Source organism: Silurus aristotelis (genome assembly GCF_946808225.1).
Source record: "Silurus aristotelis genome assembly, chromosome: 11".
Lineage (NCBI taxonomy): Eukaryota > Metazoa > Chordata > Actinopteri > Siluriformes > Siluridae > Silurus > Silurus aristotelis.
Window position 1 is genome coordinate 10,486,751 of NC_139584.1, and position 17,768 is coordinate 10,504,518.

The window sequence follows — 17,768 nt, forward strand, 5'->3', positions numbered from 1 at the left end:
CCAACAGTAACCTTGGAAACGGTGGTCCCAGCTCTTTTCAGGTCATTGACCAGCTCCTCCCGTGTAGTTCTGGGCTGATTTCTCACCTTCCTTAGGATCATTGAGACCCCACGAGGTAAGATCTTGCATGGAGCCCCAGTCCGAGGGAGATTGACAGTCATGTTTAGCTTCTTCCATTTTCTAATGATTGCTCCAACAGTGGACCTTTTTTCACCAAGCTGCTTGGCAATTTCCCCGTAGCCCTTTCCAGCCTTGTGGAGGTGTACAATTTTGTCTCTAGTGTCTTTGGACAGCTCTTTGGTCTTGGCCATGTTAGTAGTTGGATTCTTACTGATTGTATGGGGTGGACAGGTGTCTTTATGCAGCTAACGACCTCAAACAGGTGCATCTAATTTAGGATAATAAATGTAGTGGAGGTGGACATTTTAAAGGCAGACTAACAGGTCTTTGAGGGTCAGAATTCTAGCTGATAGACAGGTGTTCAAATACTTATTTGCAGCTGTATCATACAAATAAATAGTTTAAAAATCATATATTATGATTTCTGGATTTTTTTTTTTAGATTATGTCTCTCACAATGGACATGCACCTACGATGACAATTTCAGACCCCTCCATGATTTCTAAGTGGGAGAACTTGCAAAATAGCAGGGTGTTCAAATACTTATTTTCCTCACTGTATATATATATATATATATATATATATATATATATATATATATATATATATATATATATATATATATATTTTTTTTTTTTTAAACCAAATATCAGAACGTTAAAATTGCTCTCACCAGAACATTAGAAGTATCATACACAATTACAGGCTATGTTTATAGCTATAAATATGTAACATAACTGTTCATCTGGCTTCTTTATGTTGTCATTTGTGCACATCTGCAAAAAAAAAAAAAAAAAAAACTATGAATAACCTTCAAATAATACACAGCTGCTGTAATCCCAGCATGTATAGTGATGTCAGTGTCTATGTGGCACATATTGCAACAAAATGAACAAACTATTGCATTTACACATGTATAGTACAAACAAGCACATAGATACACACAAACACATTCGAAACACATAAAGCGGAATAAATTTAGACACCCCCCCTGAAACACAGATGGATGGTTGCCAGGGTCACAGTTTTTTATGTCTCACATGGTGTATTTTTTTTTTTATTGGATAAATATGTTTATATGTAGTAAAAATTGAGAAGGTTGAAAATTATCTATAAGCTTAAATTGGCATCTCGAATTGAAAATATTTCTCCAATATAAATCAACAATTTTAACAACCATACTTCTCTGATTATTTTGTCCCATAAAAGCACTTTCTAAAATTGGAAACATCTCTCCTCCACCATATAAAAAACACATTGCTGAGCACGAGGCATGCAGTAAATGTGTCCTTAGTGGTTTGTCTTATTCAGTTTTCCAAGTTTAATTCCAAGTTTAAATTCTCATTGATAAAAGAGGTTTTACTGCTTGGGCTCTGGTACTAACTATAATGTTTGGCATATCCCTGACTGTGAAGTAAGCTAAATGCTATTGGCTATTTAAAAAGTGGGAGGTGCCAAATATTAAAATGTCCCTCCTTGACTTCCTGTTTCAGTGGTAATTATGTCAAGACATCAAATATTGCTGCATTTTTAATGGCACTTGCTTAAAAACTTTTGCCTAAAATTACAAATATCGTGCTATTTTTAGGGGTTTTTGTCTGGATATTAAAAGGTAATTGAGATGGAGATTTTGTTGAGACTTGGCAACCCTGATTTTCAGTGAAATTTTGACCTGAGAGCTAATGTTTAATTAGCTGTGTTTAATTTTATTATACTCTAATCACAGTTTTTGTTTCATTATTTGCTTCTATGGGTCTGAATAGCACCCATTGTGTCATTAGTAAGCTCCAAGTAATTCACTTTTATTATGTCGAAGGTCCATTTTTGAAATGGAAACACAAAGCACATATTAAGGAAGTGCCTATTTTTGCAATATATCTAAGATGCATCGTATAATATTTATTAGATATTCTATGGACCCTAAATTTGGATTTAACTCCATACTCTTGAAGTTTATTATTTTTCAGAACTAGTACTATGACTATTGGGCTGTGGTTTACTTCCAAAGTGAGGGAACTCATCAGTGCTTGAGAAGCTCTTTTGGTCTCCAATAAAATGATTAATTTGGTCATTTGCATTGTGCAGAACCCAGCTGGGACCCTTCTGGCCTGGCACTTCTTTTTTTACTTATATAAAGATAGACAGTGAGAGAAAAAGCAATGATTTAAAATTAGAAAAGCCAGTGTGACTTTCCTTAGAGATGACGGTTGGATAAGAAAACTTTAATTTGAAAGCTACAGTAGTATAGAGAGGATGTGTGAGAGAGTTAAGGGATTTCTTCATTACCAGCAGGAAGAAAATCATCTGGAAGAATTCGGGCCGAGACACATGCGGTCTGAAATCAGCTGCAGGTCAATCCTATTTGCATCTGAGGGGCCGAGTGTGTGCAAAATCTGGCTTTAAACAGATCAGAGCCTGTGTGGTGGTCTCAGATACTGGTGTGTGTCTTTCCGTTTTTCTTTTTTCTTTCTTTGCACATTGTGATTGTGTTTTACAGAGTGCATCAAATCCTGTAAGATGTTCATTAATCATATTGCTTTCTGCCATTTTAATGTATAGTATGTCTATAAGCCTTTAAAAAGAAAGTTAAATCTGGTTTTATGTATGTGTGCATGTCAAATGTGTTTTTTTCTTTGTAATAACATGTGTGTGTGTGTGTGTGTGTGTGTGTGTGTGTGTGTGTGTGTGTGTGTGTGTGTGTGTGTGTGTGTGTGTGTGTGCACGCATGTGCGTGTGCATGTTCAGAGGTTATGATCCTGACTCTGTGACTTCTTTGCAGACTGAGATGAGATTCTTTAGGACAGGGTCTTTTGTGTGTGTGTGTGTGTGTGTGTGTGTGTGTGTGTGTGTGTGTGTGTGTGTGTGTGTGTGTGTGTGTGATTGATAAGATGCTAGCAGACAGGTATTGTCAGCTTCTTTATCAATCAGGCCCTTGCCAGGAAGGTGAGTGACATCTGAGCGTGCTCAGTGAGGCACGTTGGCGAGCAGTGTTGTCAGTAGCAGTCAGGCGGAACCAACAGAAACTCCCTTTCCAAAGATCAGGCCGTAAGGCAACTCAGCAGATAATAAACACTACAAATACAAACTTTTGTTCACCCCTTGATTGCTTCCTCCAGGCTGGATATAGTCTGAAGCATTGTGTTGATAGGGCGATGTTTCGAATACTGTATAAATAATTCTGGAACTGCAGCAGTGATCAGGGTTTTATTTATTTATTTTTGTATTTTTGTATTTTTTATTTTTTTAGGGGGGGGGGTTGGGGGTGGGGGGTGATTTAGGTGCATCTGTTCATGCTTCAAAAATCGCCACAAAGATAATATAAACCACAAACATGTACAAAGACAAATACACACACACACACACACACACACACACACACACACACACACACACACACACACACACACACACACACACACACAAACACACACACAAACACACACACACACGCTGAGACTGAGAGGGTATAAAGCTGAAACTAAACAAATGTGCTCAGAGATGATCCTGTGTTACAGATTCCGTGGAGGTAGACAGTGTGCATGACTGTGCATCTATAATGGAGAAAACAGCAGCACTCCAAGTGTAGCTATCTATCTATCTAACCATTGAATGGCAAAACATGAAACCAAACACATTATATTAGCTTAATATAAATGATCTTTATATAAACAGAGACACATACATAGCACAGGGTGGATTAGACCTTGTCACCTCATTTACCATCTGGGTGTTATTGACCTCCAATTACATCTTACAATGTTATTATGCACTTCATACAAAAAGTAAAAATCTTAAAAAAAAACATTTTGTTTAGCTCTGTAAATATTTATTGGCAAAATCCCATCTTTATTTGGATGGAATAAGCCCATTATGTGGCCATTTACTTAGCACAAATGACAAAGTAAATCCTATTTGGTAATGACAAGAGATGTCCAAAAGATAAGTGGTAAATATGGCTTTCGAAAATCATTTTTAAAAAACCTGATGCTGGTCAACAAAGCCACCTACATTCTTTAAAGCCTCTAGCATGACAGGATTTGACCAAGCATCCATCAAGCTTCAGGCAAGACTTGCAGAAAGAAATTTTTTTTTCTGTACTGAATATCATCTGGCTGACTAAACCGCTGACTCACTGTCTGTCTTTAAACCAAGACTGAAGGTCTACATATTCACCTAGCACTTAAGTGAGCTTCAATTAAGGAAAAAAAATAAGCATCTCATCTATAACAGAGTTTTTGCCATTTAGTACCATTAGGCTCTGACCTATTTTGACAGAGACAACAGAATATGTCTGCAAGTTGCTTTGGATGATGTTATCTGCTAAATATAGTAAATGTAAATGTTTGATGTCTGAAGTTTTCTGAATCTTCTTCAGTTTTGCACTAGAGCCATGTGGCTAATGTAAGTAGTAAGCAATTAATGTACAGTATGTCTTACACCAAATGTATGGGACATTGAAGTGCTATCTAAATAAGGACAATTAATTATGATTGAAGTGGAATATGCAATATAAACAAGTTTTTGGACATCTGACCATAAGATTTGTATGTGCTTTTTAAACCCCCCATTCCACATATAGTCCCAATTAATGGTTCTAATAACCTCCACTTCTCTAAGAAGGTGTTCCACCGGATTTTGTAGATATTGGATGTGTATATATGTGCTTATTCATTCACAAGGGTGTTAGTAAAGTTAGGTTATGATGTGGGGTGTGGAGGCCTGTGGTCCGGTCGGTGTTCTAATTCATCCCAAGATGTTCAGTAGTGTTGAGGTCAGAGTTCTCTAGCAGGCCACTTAAGATCTTCCACTCGAACCCATGTTAACCATATGTTAATGGATTTTGTTTTGTGCACAGGGGCTTTGTCATACTTGGTATCCGAGTTAAAATGAATGGAAAATTTTATGCTGCCACGTCCAAATTGTGTGCCTCCAAATTTGTGGTGACACTTTGGGGAAGAACCACATATGGCTGGAACCTTGTCCAAGGTGTCCCAGTACTTCTGTCCATAGAGTGTAAGTTTATTATTTGTTAGATTTTAGCTGCCCCTCTTGCATTTTGCAGTATAGTTACACTATAAGTATTTTAGTATTAATATTTTATATGTTTAGTCATTATATTTCGCAGCCAGCTATATACTAAACCGCATCAAGTTTCTGTTGCAGTTGCTGTTTAAGAAAATTATGGGTCGTGTTCATATGAAACAGACACTGAATGGAGAGAGCATCTATTGCTTTTTAAATAAATTGTGATAGTGTCATTATTACAATGACGAAAGACATAAATGGGACACAGAAAACATCTTGGCTCCATTTGAAATATGTGGAAAATTGCACATTTGTTTTTTTTTTTCTTTTTTATTAAGGCCTTTCAAATTTCTGAGCAAAAACATGACACATTTAGGCTGTTAGCTTTTCATCCATAGAACAATGACTTTGATGGTCTAAAGCTCTAAAAATCTGCCTTTTACAGTGGAGTAGGTGTATGTATGTATGTATGTATGTATGTATGTATGTATGTATGTATGTATGTATGTATGTATGTATGTATGTATGTATGTATGTATGTATGTATGTATGTATGTATGTATGTATGTATGTATGTATGTATGTGCTAAATTGTTTGGACTCTTATTTTGACTGAACCGATTCCCGTTCAGTCAAAATGTACAAACTTTAACTGGCGTTTAAATCTTTTGGCTCGTTATGAGTGCGTTTCAAATCCTGAATACATCACATAGTGTTTTAAACATTTATTTTCCTTTTTGTATGCTTGTTGACTCACTCTGCCTGATAAGCGTCTCATTTGCTGTTCTTTCCCCCGGACTCCATTACTTTCTCTCTGGATTGTCAGAGTGGGATTTAATTGGCTGTCATGTCTGGTGCCAGCATTTGATTGGTGTCTGGACTCAGGTACTGGTGGGTGGGGAAGAAGCCCGATAGAAGCCTGGCAAGGTTAGCTGTCTTGCTGGGCGCCTGCAAGCCCGCCGAGCCTCTGACGGCTGAGCCGGGGAACTGCCAACCCTTTCTCTAAAAGAGCAGATGCAAGCTCAGCTCTTTTTTCTGTCTATCTCTCTTTTCCTCACTTCCCTTGTCTTTCTGTTCCATCTCTGTATCAAATATGGACATCTATCACAGAAATGAGTCTGGAAGACCAGGCTAAAAATACACACATCATTAGCTTTGGAAGAATGAATATGCCACCATTCTCTAATTTGCTGATCTTTCTATGTCTTTTGGTCAACGTTTTTTGTGTTCTGGAATGACCACAAAGATTTGGTTATGCTCTTCAGAGAAAGGTGCTATTTAGTGCCATTGAAACATTCATGCAGGTTAGAGTTACGTCTGGACAATCATTTGTTACCACAGTGGAATGCTACAGTGTGATATTTTTGTCTTTTTTTTTTTTTTTTAAAGTAGGTTAGAACTTAGTGGGTGCTAAAACATCGAATCTAATAATACTACTCTGGGATTTGTCAATAAAAAGTATCTATGGTGTGTGTGTAATATAACCCTGGATTCATTAGCTAGTCTGAGATCTGTCACTGCAGGTTTTATCTAAAGCTCAGTGTGCGCTGGCATCCAACCTGCTCTTCTTTATTAAGCACTTCTTCACCTGCCTGCGTCGGAATCGCAGTCTGAATCCGATACGATCTGACCTTAAAGTTACCGAATCTCATTAGTTGGGTTTATATTTTACATGAAATCCAGAGATGTGATGACATGTACATCACTTTGCATTCAATTAGCACACCATTGTAGGTATTAATATATCTTTGTCCAGTATAATCAAAGGTGACAGATGAGCCTATTTTCAGACAGGTTTAGAAAACCGGGAGAGTCTCAGAGGAAAGAGAACAGCAGAGAGGGGAAAAAAAAAAGCAACACAGAGGAGAAAAGAGATAGACTAAGAGAGAGAAATTTGGACAGAAATGGGCAAGTGGGCCTGTTTTTTTAGTCAGTGCAGGAACGAAACAGAAATGTCTCTGTGTGATGAACTCGCCATCTGCAAAGACGGAAGAGCGGATTCCAGCGGGATTAATTAAACAAGTAAAACCCGCCTCTGTTTCTTTCTCTCTCTCCTCTCTTTCTCTCTCTTACTTTTGGGCTCTCTCACTTTCTGCTACTCTTTTTTCCTCTCTTCAGTAAATGAATATAATATAGCCGCAATGCTGTAGTGTTCATGCCTCGCATTCGTTCCCTCTCACTGAGAATTAAATTATGCTTTGTACTGGCATGTTTTCCTTCTTTATTAAACAAAGCCTCTCCTCGCTTTCGTACAGACGAAGCAGAATTGATAAGCATGCTGTATTTCGGCACACCGCCATGCAGCACAGCCCTGCTCCACGCTGGATTTTGGAATGATGCAAAATTGGTTCTTTCCTGGTAATAAAGGACCACGCTGTGTGTTTGTGTGCTGCGCTGTGTGCAGTGGCAGAAAGAATGGCGCATCAGAAGTGTGTTCCTGCCAGCTTGGCCTTTTAATGGCAAGAGAAGACGGGCATGTTAAGAGAATGCATGTGTCTGTCTGTGTGTGTCTGTAGGAGTGGGAGTCAAGTGCTTTGCCACTGCTATCGATATGACACATGATTCTGTAATGCGTGGATGCAACCGCATGCTTCTAACAAGGAAATTAATTTCCTCTTTCTCTCTCCCTCTTACTTTCCCATCCATTTTTCACCTAGCTACATTAAAAAACAACAACAAAGGAACATGAAACAAGTGAATTACTAGCAATTAAAACCTAACTGTGTGGCCAGTAATTAGGCCAGGCTGCTTAAAGTGCTGCAGTGTATTGTCGTTGTAGGCGGCTGGTTATTTAAGTTTGCTGTTTAATTGTACACAGCTGTCCGAATAAAGCTGATAAATAAGTAGTATTTGTTTTGGCCATTAATAAATATATGTTACTGCCTAAATGTAGCAGTGCCACTACCATATACATATATACTGTATAGTTCATAGAATAGGGTACTGTATATTGTACAGTAAATTATGTACCGTCATTTGTTAAATTATTAAAAAATTACAGTATTCTACCGCATACTGATCACCTTTCTTTATGACTTTGGCACATTCAACCTTTTGATTTAACATTCGACTACAAAGGCCTGATCTCCTCTGAAGAGTGGTTGTTAAAATATGTCTGCTACTCGAACTCCGAGAAGCATTTATGTAAAGTGGCAGTTTCCTAGGCTGGTAATTCTAATAAACGTATCCTCTGCGGTAGAGGTAGCTCTTGGTCCTTCTTTCCTGGGACATTCATTTGCGGCATTTTTAAGATATCCTTGTCCAGAGCAACGTACAAAAGTGCTTTGAGTCTCTAGCAATGAATAAATCTGCACTGATATGCAAGAACACAAACTTAATATAAATCAAACTTGGAAAGTGCTAATTTAAGTGTTTCAGGAAGGGACTCCGCTCTTCGGACATCTAAGGGAAGTTCATTCCACCACCTTGGTGCCAGAACAGAGAAGTATAAAAAGAGCCTTGAAGTATATCTACATCTATATCTACATCTACATCTACATTCCTCATGAGAGACTGTTTGATCACATGTTTAACACTTTTTTTATATATAATTCCATGTCTTTCATAATTTGGATGTCGTCAGTATTACTGTACAATGTTGAAAATAATAAAAATAAAGAAAAAGCATTAAACGAGAAGGTGTGTCCAAGCTTTTGACTGGTATTGTATTTATTTATTTGTTTTTGTATTTATATGTATATATTATTATATAGTTGCAAGCAACATTTTTGAGGGCCAAGCATACAGACTGTGCAATAACTGTTGCTTAATCAATTACAAGAAAACAAAAACAGAGCTTTACTTAAAACATCATTTTAGGCAAATGGATTCCAGAAAGATACTGTCAGGGATTCACCCTGCCACGCCCCCCTCTGTAGCTGTCAGGGATTCACCCTGCCACGCCCCCGTCTGTAGCTGTCAGAGATTCACCCTGCCACGCCCCCCTCGATAGCAGTCACGCTGCTTCCCAAGATTACCGACAGCTGTGGCTCATGAAAGATCAGACTACATAAACTCACGTTCTTGAGTCACAGGCTGTCGGTCGTTGTATTGTCATGCAGGTAAATCGCGTGGCTGCTCAAACGCCGGGATTCACCGCTGGCTATTTCTCCGAACTCCATTTCCTTATTGAAGTACTCATTGCCGAAAGCTTTACTTGCATTGGGATTAGGCGTTTGACATTCGCGCTCATAGTGGATACTTCGTTACGAGCGGATGTCTGGGTTTGCTTTTGTTTTCATTGGTGTATGAGTGTTTTGTTTTTTGCACCGCAATAAAGAACATGATTGGACTTTATCTGCTTCCGCGTCTGCAGCCTGACAGAACGACCGACCTATACCGAACGCGGATTCGCCATTCCGCGATTCCGACCGCGACGGATCTGCAGCTGAACCCGGCTTCGGATTTCCTCCGGAAGCTCAGTGCTGCTCCTCGCGGATCAGATCCACAGAAGCCGGATCATGAGAGCGCGGCTGCGCCACGCCCCTCAGAGAGCGCGAGGGGATTACCGGCTCGTTACTCGGGGAAAAAAGACGAATTAGGCGGATTTCTGCAAGGCATCGGCGAGTATGTGGCTGTTAACATTTCCCGGTTTCCTTCCGAACGAGCCAAGATTGCCCTCTGTATTTCCCTCCTGTCTGGTGAAGTTCTTGCCAAAGCCAGCTCACTATGGAGCGCCAAAGGGGGCAAATTCGGCTCACTCGCCGAATTCAGCGGGCTGCTTCTGGGGAAGTTGGGGATAGAGGTGGTGGATCTCCACTACAGTTCCCTTGAGGAGGAAGGTGCTCCATTCCAAGGTTCTCAAGAGCACGTGGCTCCGTGCCGGATTTCCCATGAGCCTGCAGCTCAGCCCCAATGTTTTAATGAAAGGGCTGCTTCATCTCAGGGTCTCTACCAGCGTGCTGCTGTGTTCCGGGGTTCTCGTGGACGCACCACACCATCTCCGAGCGTCGGCGAGCACACCATGCCGTCACAGAGCTTCTACAGGCGTGCCGCTCTGTTCCGAGGTTCCCGTGGGCGTGCCACGCCGCCAAAGTGTCTCCAGGAGCGTGCTTTCCCGCCACAGAGTCTTCACGAGAGCGCCGCGCCGCCACAGAGTCTTCACGAGAGCGCCGCGCCGCCACAGAGTCTTCACGAGAGCGCCGCGCCGCCACAGAGTCTTCACGAGAGCGCCGCGCCGCCACAGAGTCTTCACGAGAGCGCCGCGCCGCCACAGAGTCTTCACGAGAGCGCCGCGCCGCCACAGAGTCTTCACGAGAGCGCCGCGCCGCCACCTCCGGTCACAGAAGGCGAAGTGACTCCTCCGAGTCCCTCTCCAGACGACGCCACATCCCAGAGCCCCTTCCAAGGCGACATGCCCACGAAAAGCTCGGCTCCGCCTCAATATCTCCAAGAGAGCTCCGCCCAGCTCCAGGTCCCTCCAGAGAGCTCCGCCCAGCTCCAGGTCCCTCCAGAGAGCTCCGCCCAGCTCCTGGCTCCTCCAGAGGGCACGACTCCGCTCCAGGCTCCTCCCGAGAGCTCGTCTCCGCCTCTGAGCGACCCCACGAGCTCGTCTCCGCTTCAGTGTCCCAAAGAGAGCTCCACTGATGTCGTGGACCTCCAGGCGAGCCCTTCTCCGCTCGTGGATCTCCAGGCAGGCTTCACCTCATTTCCAGGCTGCTCAGTGGGCTCCGATCTGCTCCTAAGGGTCCCAAGGAGCGCCCCTACGCCCAGGGGTTTCCTTGTGCACTCACCCCGGCTCCAGGACTGCAAAAGGGAAGTTGAACCGCTGCCCCCGGGTTCCACCGATGGCGACGGCTCACCCCACAGTCCCGCAGAAGGCGACGGCTCGTCTCCAGCGCCCGCAGAAGGCGACGGCTCGTCTCCAGCGCCCGCAGAAGGCGACGGCTCGTCTCCAGCGCCCGCAGAAGGCGACGGCTCGCCCCCAGCGCCCGCAGAAGGCGACGGCTCGCCCCCAGCGCCCGCAGAAGGCGACGGCTCTCCCCCCGCGCCCGCAGAAGGCGACGGCTCGCCCCCGGGCTCCACAGAAGGCGACGGCTCGCCCCCGGGCTCCACAGAAGGCGACGGCTCGCCCCCGGGCTCCACAGAAGGCGACGGCTCGCCCCCGGGCTCCACAGAAGGCGACGGCTCGCCCCCGGGCTCCACAGAAGGCGACGGCTCGCCCCCGGGTCCTCTTCAGGGAGAAGGATCGCATCCAGGCTCCACGCAGGGCGACGTCTCGCCCCCAGGTCCTCTTCAGGACGACGGATCGCCCACAGGATCCCCGCATGGTGACGTCGGTCCTCCTGGTCCCTCTGACGGCGACGTCGGTCCTCCAGGTCCCTCTGACGGCGACGTCGGTCCTCCAGGTCCCTCAGAGGGTGGTACGACGTTCCTGGTCTCCGCCCGGGACGTCCTCCACTCCCCGGTCATTGTCATGGTTGGCGTCCAGTTCCGGTTCCCCGCCATGGAGATCGCTCCGGCTTCAATCCCCGCCAGGGGCTTTACTCAGCCTCCCGTCAGCACCGAGGGCGTGGCTCCGTTCCGGATCCTCCTGCAAGGTGTTGTTCCATGCCGGCTCTCCGCAGAGGATGCTTACCAGGCCTCCGTTGCTCCCAGGCGTCTAAGGAGGCCTTCCTCGGAGTGCCCTGGCCCGCCTGGCATAGGTGGGTTTTGGGGCGTCAGGTGTCGCCCCTGGAGGGGGGGGTACTGTCAGGGATTCACCCTGCCACGCCCCCCTCTGTAGCTGTCAGGGATTCACCCTGCCACGCCCCGGTCTGTAGCTGTCAGAGATTCACCCTGCCACGCCCCCCTCGATAGCAGTCACGCTGCTTCCCAAGATTACCGACAGCTGTGGCTCATGAAAGATCAGACTACATAAACTCACGTTCTTGAGTCACAGGCTGTCGGTCGTTGTATTGTCATGCAGGTAAATCGCGTGGCTGCTCAAACGCCGGGATTCACCGCTGGCTATTTCTCCGAACTCCATTTCCTTATTGAAGTACTCATTGCCGAAAGCTTTACTTGCATTGGGATTAGGCGTTTGACATTCGCGCTCATAGTGGATACTTCGTTACGAGCGGATGTCTGGGTTTGCTTTTGTTTTCATTGGTGTATGAGTGTTTTGTTTTTTGCACCGCAATAAAGAACATGATTGGACTTTATCTGCTTCCGCGTCTGCAGCCTGACAGATTTGTAGTTCCACTCATAAATTATAAGTTTTGCCCATACACTGTTAAATTTTCGGACTGTAAGAGGAAAGGTCTAGATGAACCAAATAGGCAGTAAGGGGTCAAAAAACTTTTGGACACATAGGCAGATGTTATAACCATAAATATAACTCCAAATTAAGCCTAGTGGAGGTGCTAGACCACTGGCAGCACTTTACACAGATTTGTTCAGAATATACCGCAGATTGTCCCAAATCAGCATGCTAAACATTTAACCAGGTGGTTCTATGGGCTGCCAAAAAGACTCTAACCAGAAGAAAGAGATGAAAAAAAGAGTATATTTTAAAATTTAGAATAATAGTAGGGTGATTTTAATTAACAAGCTGCTTACCCTTACCTTCACTTTCTTATTTATTCCTGAAAATGTTTTCCTTCCTCCTTCCTAGTCAACACAGGGACAGGCTGTGTACTATAGCATATACAAATTCTATATTACTTAATTGCCATAAATGAATCCTTATATAAGATGTTAGATTGTCTGTTGTGGTATGGATGTGAGTGCATGATGCACTTCAATGGATTGACATCCCAGTCAGGTGTATACTTATCTCATACCCAGTGTTCCCATGACAGCCTTAGGTTCCTGATCCTATTCCTGACCAGGAGAAAGTGGTGACTAAAAGCATTAATAAAAAGACTCTTGACTTCTCAAGGAACACTAATTTTCAAAGGGTGTTTATGAAATTTAAGATACTATTTAACTTTAGCAGTAAAGAATATTAAAACCAGCAGTGACTACTCCCCACCTGGCCAAAGACACTTGTCAAATCCTGTTCAGCACCACATTCTTTTCAAGAAAGAAGCACAGCTTAAACGTCCACCAGGACACAAGGAAGTTTCTGGGAAGACATACATTAAGATTTTCTTTCTTCTGACACATAGGTGGTGGAGTGAATTTCTCTGTCTGTCTGAACCACTGAGTCACTGAATCACTAAAGCACTAGATCTACATTAAATAAATAGCAGCTTGAATCTGACTCAGAGCTTCTGCTGGACTTATCACTGTCTTACAGAGGTTCATTGGTATGTATTATGTACTCTTAGACCCTGGTCTACTTATTCTTATTTTTTTTGTGTTACGTTTGTCAGAATCAGAATCACATTCATTGCCAAGTATCATTGGTTGTGTGTGTTAGGTATTTGCCATTATGCCATGCCATTTGTGCTGGTGCTATAAAAATATGAAAAACAATTTTAAAAAAAGGAAAAAAATTAATAAAATGTGTTAACATTTGTGTTAATATGTCTGCAGTTGTTGTCATTGTGTTGACATTCTACAAACTCCTTTTGTCTTTCAGCCACACTCATTGTATGAACACATAATCATTTATTACCCAAACTTGTTCGAGCATAACAATGCCCCTGTGCTCAAACTGAACTGAGTGGAAGATCTTGAGTGGGCTCCCATAGTGCTAAAGAACCCAACCAAACACCTTTGGGATGAATTGGAACACAGAATGCACCCCCAGGCCTCCTAAACGAGTTACTTACTTTGCTAATGCTCTTGTGGCTGAATTAGCACAAATCTCTACAATCACACTGCAAAATGTATAGAATGAAGGAGAAATAAAGGTTATTGAACCAATATTTGGGGACTAAATGTGGAATGGGATAATTAATCTCATTCATGTTTTTACACACTTTTGTTTATATAGTATGCCTACTGAGTCTCCTCTGGCTATTCAAATTGGGCTACCTGGATAACTAGCAACAAATATATTATATTATGTAACAAAGCTCTGCTTAGTATTGTCCATTGTTATGACAGTGCCTATAGTGAACTGCAAATCCCTCTGGACATTGTATTGCGAAACAATTTGTTGCAGAATCACTGTCACCAAGTTCCACCATATCGTTTGTAGATTGGGCATGATTATTAACGCATTACAGTTCGGCATTCTGCTTTATTTTATGGTCCTGAGTGGCATTTTGGCTTTTGGTCCACCTATTGATCATAGAGTGTATTGATCACTTGAGTGTGTGGAAGGTGATGATGTCCTGTAGTTTAACAACTCCAGACAGTGTGAAGGAGAGGTTGATTATATAGGTGATGGATAGGGACATGTTTAGAGGTCTGTGTTTAGAAGGCTCTTTCTTCTCTCCCTTCTTCTTTAATCGCTGTTTTGTTTCGTTTTTTCTTGTGGTTACACCATAGCTGCAAAAACTGGAAAATAGTCGGAAAAGCTTGGCATGTCCACTACTAATGTAGTTAATTGGTGATTTTAAGCAGGAAATGTTTGTGTGTGTGTGTGTGTGTGTGTGTGTGTGTGTGTGTGTGTGTGTGTGTGTGTGTGTGTGCGTGTCACATGTTTAGTGCAGTTACACATCAGAATTTAAAATCATATGGTGTAAATGCTACTTCCTGAACTCACCATAAATCATGGCTTCAAATTATACCAAATGTTCGACAGAAATATATTAGTTAGACATACACAGATTGAATCCATTATGATCAACATTCCTAAAATTTGTCTACTGCCTTGTTCATTTTATTTTCAGTCGTCTCTTTGTTGCTATAGTCCTATTTGTACATGTGAGTTTCAGCAAGAGACACTCTTTTGTGTGAAATCTCAACTCTCCCCACAGGGAGGGGATATATTGAGATAATTGAGGTACATTTGCATAATTTTATACATTCTCACAACAGTGCATTCAAAATTCTGCAAAGTCACCTTTCTCTTGTTGTTCTTTTGCCTTTTTATCACCTCTATCTTTCTGACATTGTCTACCTCCTGTTATCTTTTTTCCGTCTTCCTCTATCTCGCTCTCTTCGCTTTCCTTCCTAAATCCATCCTCTTCCTCTTGCTTTCTATCCTTCTACATCTGTCACTCTTGCTCTACAGGATTATCGCATATCTTTGTATATCTTTCTGAAATCCGAGTGCATGTGAATCTGTTCTTCTCTGTGGCGTTATTTTAAAAAGAGCCCGACTGTCACAGCACCGGGCCTTCAGCCAGCTAGGAGACACGAGGCAGTTATCGAGCGGGCACATTGTAGGTGCTCTCCTTGCCAAATGGAATAAAATATCCCAGCCTCTTTCTAAAGCATCCAGTTGTTTAGGTCTGACAAATGACCTGCCTTCCTTTATGCTCAGCTTACCTAAAAAGTCACATGTGTATTCTCATTGCAGTCGCCTTCTCTTTGGATGACATTCACTAAACATGACGGCTCTTCTTCGTTCACATTCCTATAGAATTGAGTTCCAGATAAATTTTTTATTAGGAAACAAAAGTGCACTTGCACCGTTCCGAGGCTGAAGATCTGTGCAGTAAAATAATCTCTCATTGAATTGCGATATTGATTTTGAGCTACACCGGAGCTTTTGTGTTGTCCTCCAAACTGACATTTAAAACATTACCCTTTCTGTTGCGTGTCAAACTTTTGACTCCATTCAAGGCAGAGGAAACAGCTATGTGTCATAATTATACTAATATTACCAATACATGAAAAATCTGGATTGATGGAGTTAAAATGTATTCCATACAAATACAAATGCAGATAGAAATAGAAGGTGTACTATTCTGCTACATGTCTGCAATCAGGGCTGTAATCCTATAGGGTGCCATAAAGAACCCAAATCTAACAAACTCAAACAAACAAACAAAATAATTTTGTCATATCACCTTATCTGTCTGAAGCTGCAAAATCCCTTCACCCTCGTTTAACTCCAACCCCAATTCTGGTTTGCTGGTGGTGGCAAGGACCAGACTGACTGCAGTGTGGGCAAAACCTTTAGTGATGAAGCCCCCAAACTATCAAATGCTATTGTCAGGATTATTTGAATAAACTATAATACCCATTAGCCGCTGAATATCACCTAATCCCCTCACTCACTATGTCACATTACTGTCTCCACCAGGCCTTGTATATAATCTCACATTAAACTTCATGCATTGTCTCAGATTTGTCTTTTCATGGTTTTTGTCTCTTGCTCAGGTCAAGGTTTTTCTTGTTCATGCTTTTTATTTGGTTTTGTATTTTGTGTTCCTGTTGTTATTTTTGTATACAGTATTAAGCACTGTGAATCAATAATATATTGGCACTCGCATCCAGCCTCCGTCTTATTACATTTCAGCAATACCACCTCATTTAAGAATTCAAATTTCTATTTTTAAACAGAGGTTGAAATCTATAGATAGATAGATGGATGGAGAGAGGAATTTTGTTGAGATTAGGTAAATACAAAAGCAATATGACCTAAAAAAAAAATGTCAGTTATTCCTGCTTAGATTTATTGTTTTTCTTATTTCTGTCTCTTTGTGGACGCTGCACTTTTGTGCATGAAGTAAACTTTTTCTTGTGTGTTTTTTAGAATGCGGGAGCGGGATGTACAGAGTGTGTGTGCGTGGCTGCTGCTGCTCACCTTGGCCCTGCTGTCTCTGTGGGGGCGTCTGACTCTGGCCTCCTCACACCGCAACCATATAGGTGAGTTAAAGTTCAGTTTGGATATTGGTTTAATTCAGTGCGATTATTTACGTTTAGTTATTAAAAAAAATAAAAATAGTGCAAGCATATGCCTTCATACCTTTTTTTATTAAAAGTTCCAGGTATATAATTTGCAGCCTTGCTAGTAGAAAGCTAGTGCAGTAGTGAGGTACATGCTGTACTCTGGGAAATGCTATTTCTGTCAGCAATTTAAATTTGTCTGTGCACAATCAGACTGTATGGACTTGATAAGGCAGTGCGTGACAGAGTATTATTTGGTTTGAGTAAAGTTTTTGAATGGAAGGTAATAAGCAAGTGAAGGAATTTAAAATCGTTTTTACAAACCTTTGTAGAAAGATGAGCTTATTTGCTGATAATGTTCTGGGGTCTTTATCATCCATTACCTTGTCAATTTTGCAATTACATGGCCATTGCCTCAATAACCGCTCCCTTCACTATGTGTTAATGCCTAAGTTATTAAATGCTTAATGTGACATTTTAACTGGGGAGCAGTCACGGGGTGTGCAGAATTGGATTTTGAAAACATTGTTGTATGTACAGTATTTTGTGTGTGCGTGTTTGTGTGTGTGTTTGCGAGGAGGAAAAAGAGCAAGTGATGTGTATTTCATTTATTAATCTAGAGATCATTTCCTGCTTGTATGTATCTGTGTATATCTCATTTCCTAGACGACTAATTAGGATTGAAGAAGTTTTACGTGGCAGCAAATCAGAACGGATCAGAAATAAGAATAAGCACTGTTTATTACAAATGTACAAACCAAGATGTGCATGTATCTACACTGTAAAGCTTCATTTAATTAGTGTGGATCATTTGTGTGAGTGAATCTTTCAAATAAAGAGAGGTGAAGATAAGACTAACAGAAGAAAAAAAAAAAAAAAAAAAAAAAACTAATGGAGACAGAGCGAAGGATGAAAATAGATGACTTTTCAAGATGAAACTTGGAGATCTTATCCAGATAAAAGTGCAA

General features: G+C 41.9%; 1 protein-coding gene across 1 annotated transcript in view; it reads left to right on the top strand.

The window, feature by feature from the left end:
* tafa3b (TAFA chemokine like family member 3b) overlaps positions 1 to 17,768 on the top strand; it is a 134,287-nt gene that overhangs the window by 59,512 nt on the left and 57,007 nt on the right. Inside the window, exon 3 of the mRNA XM_083555490.1 lies at positions 16,667 to 16,779. Coding sequence (XP_083411616.1) covers positions 16,668 to 16,779 — 112 coding nt within the window. The 5' untranslated portion in view covers position 16,667. The remainder of the gene's footprint in view (positions 1 to 16,666; positions 16,780 to 17,768) is intronic.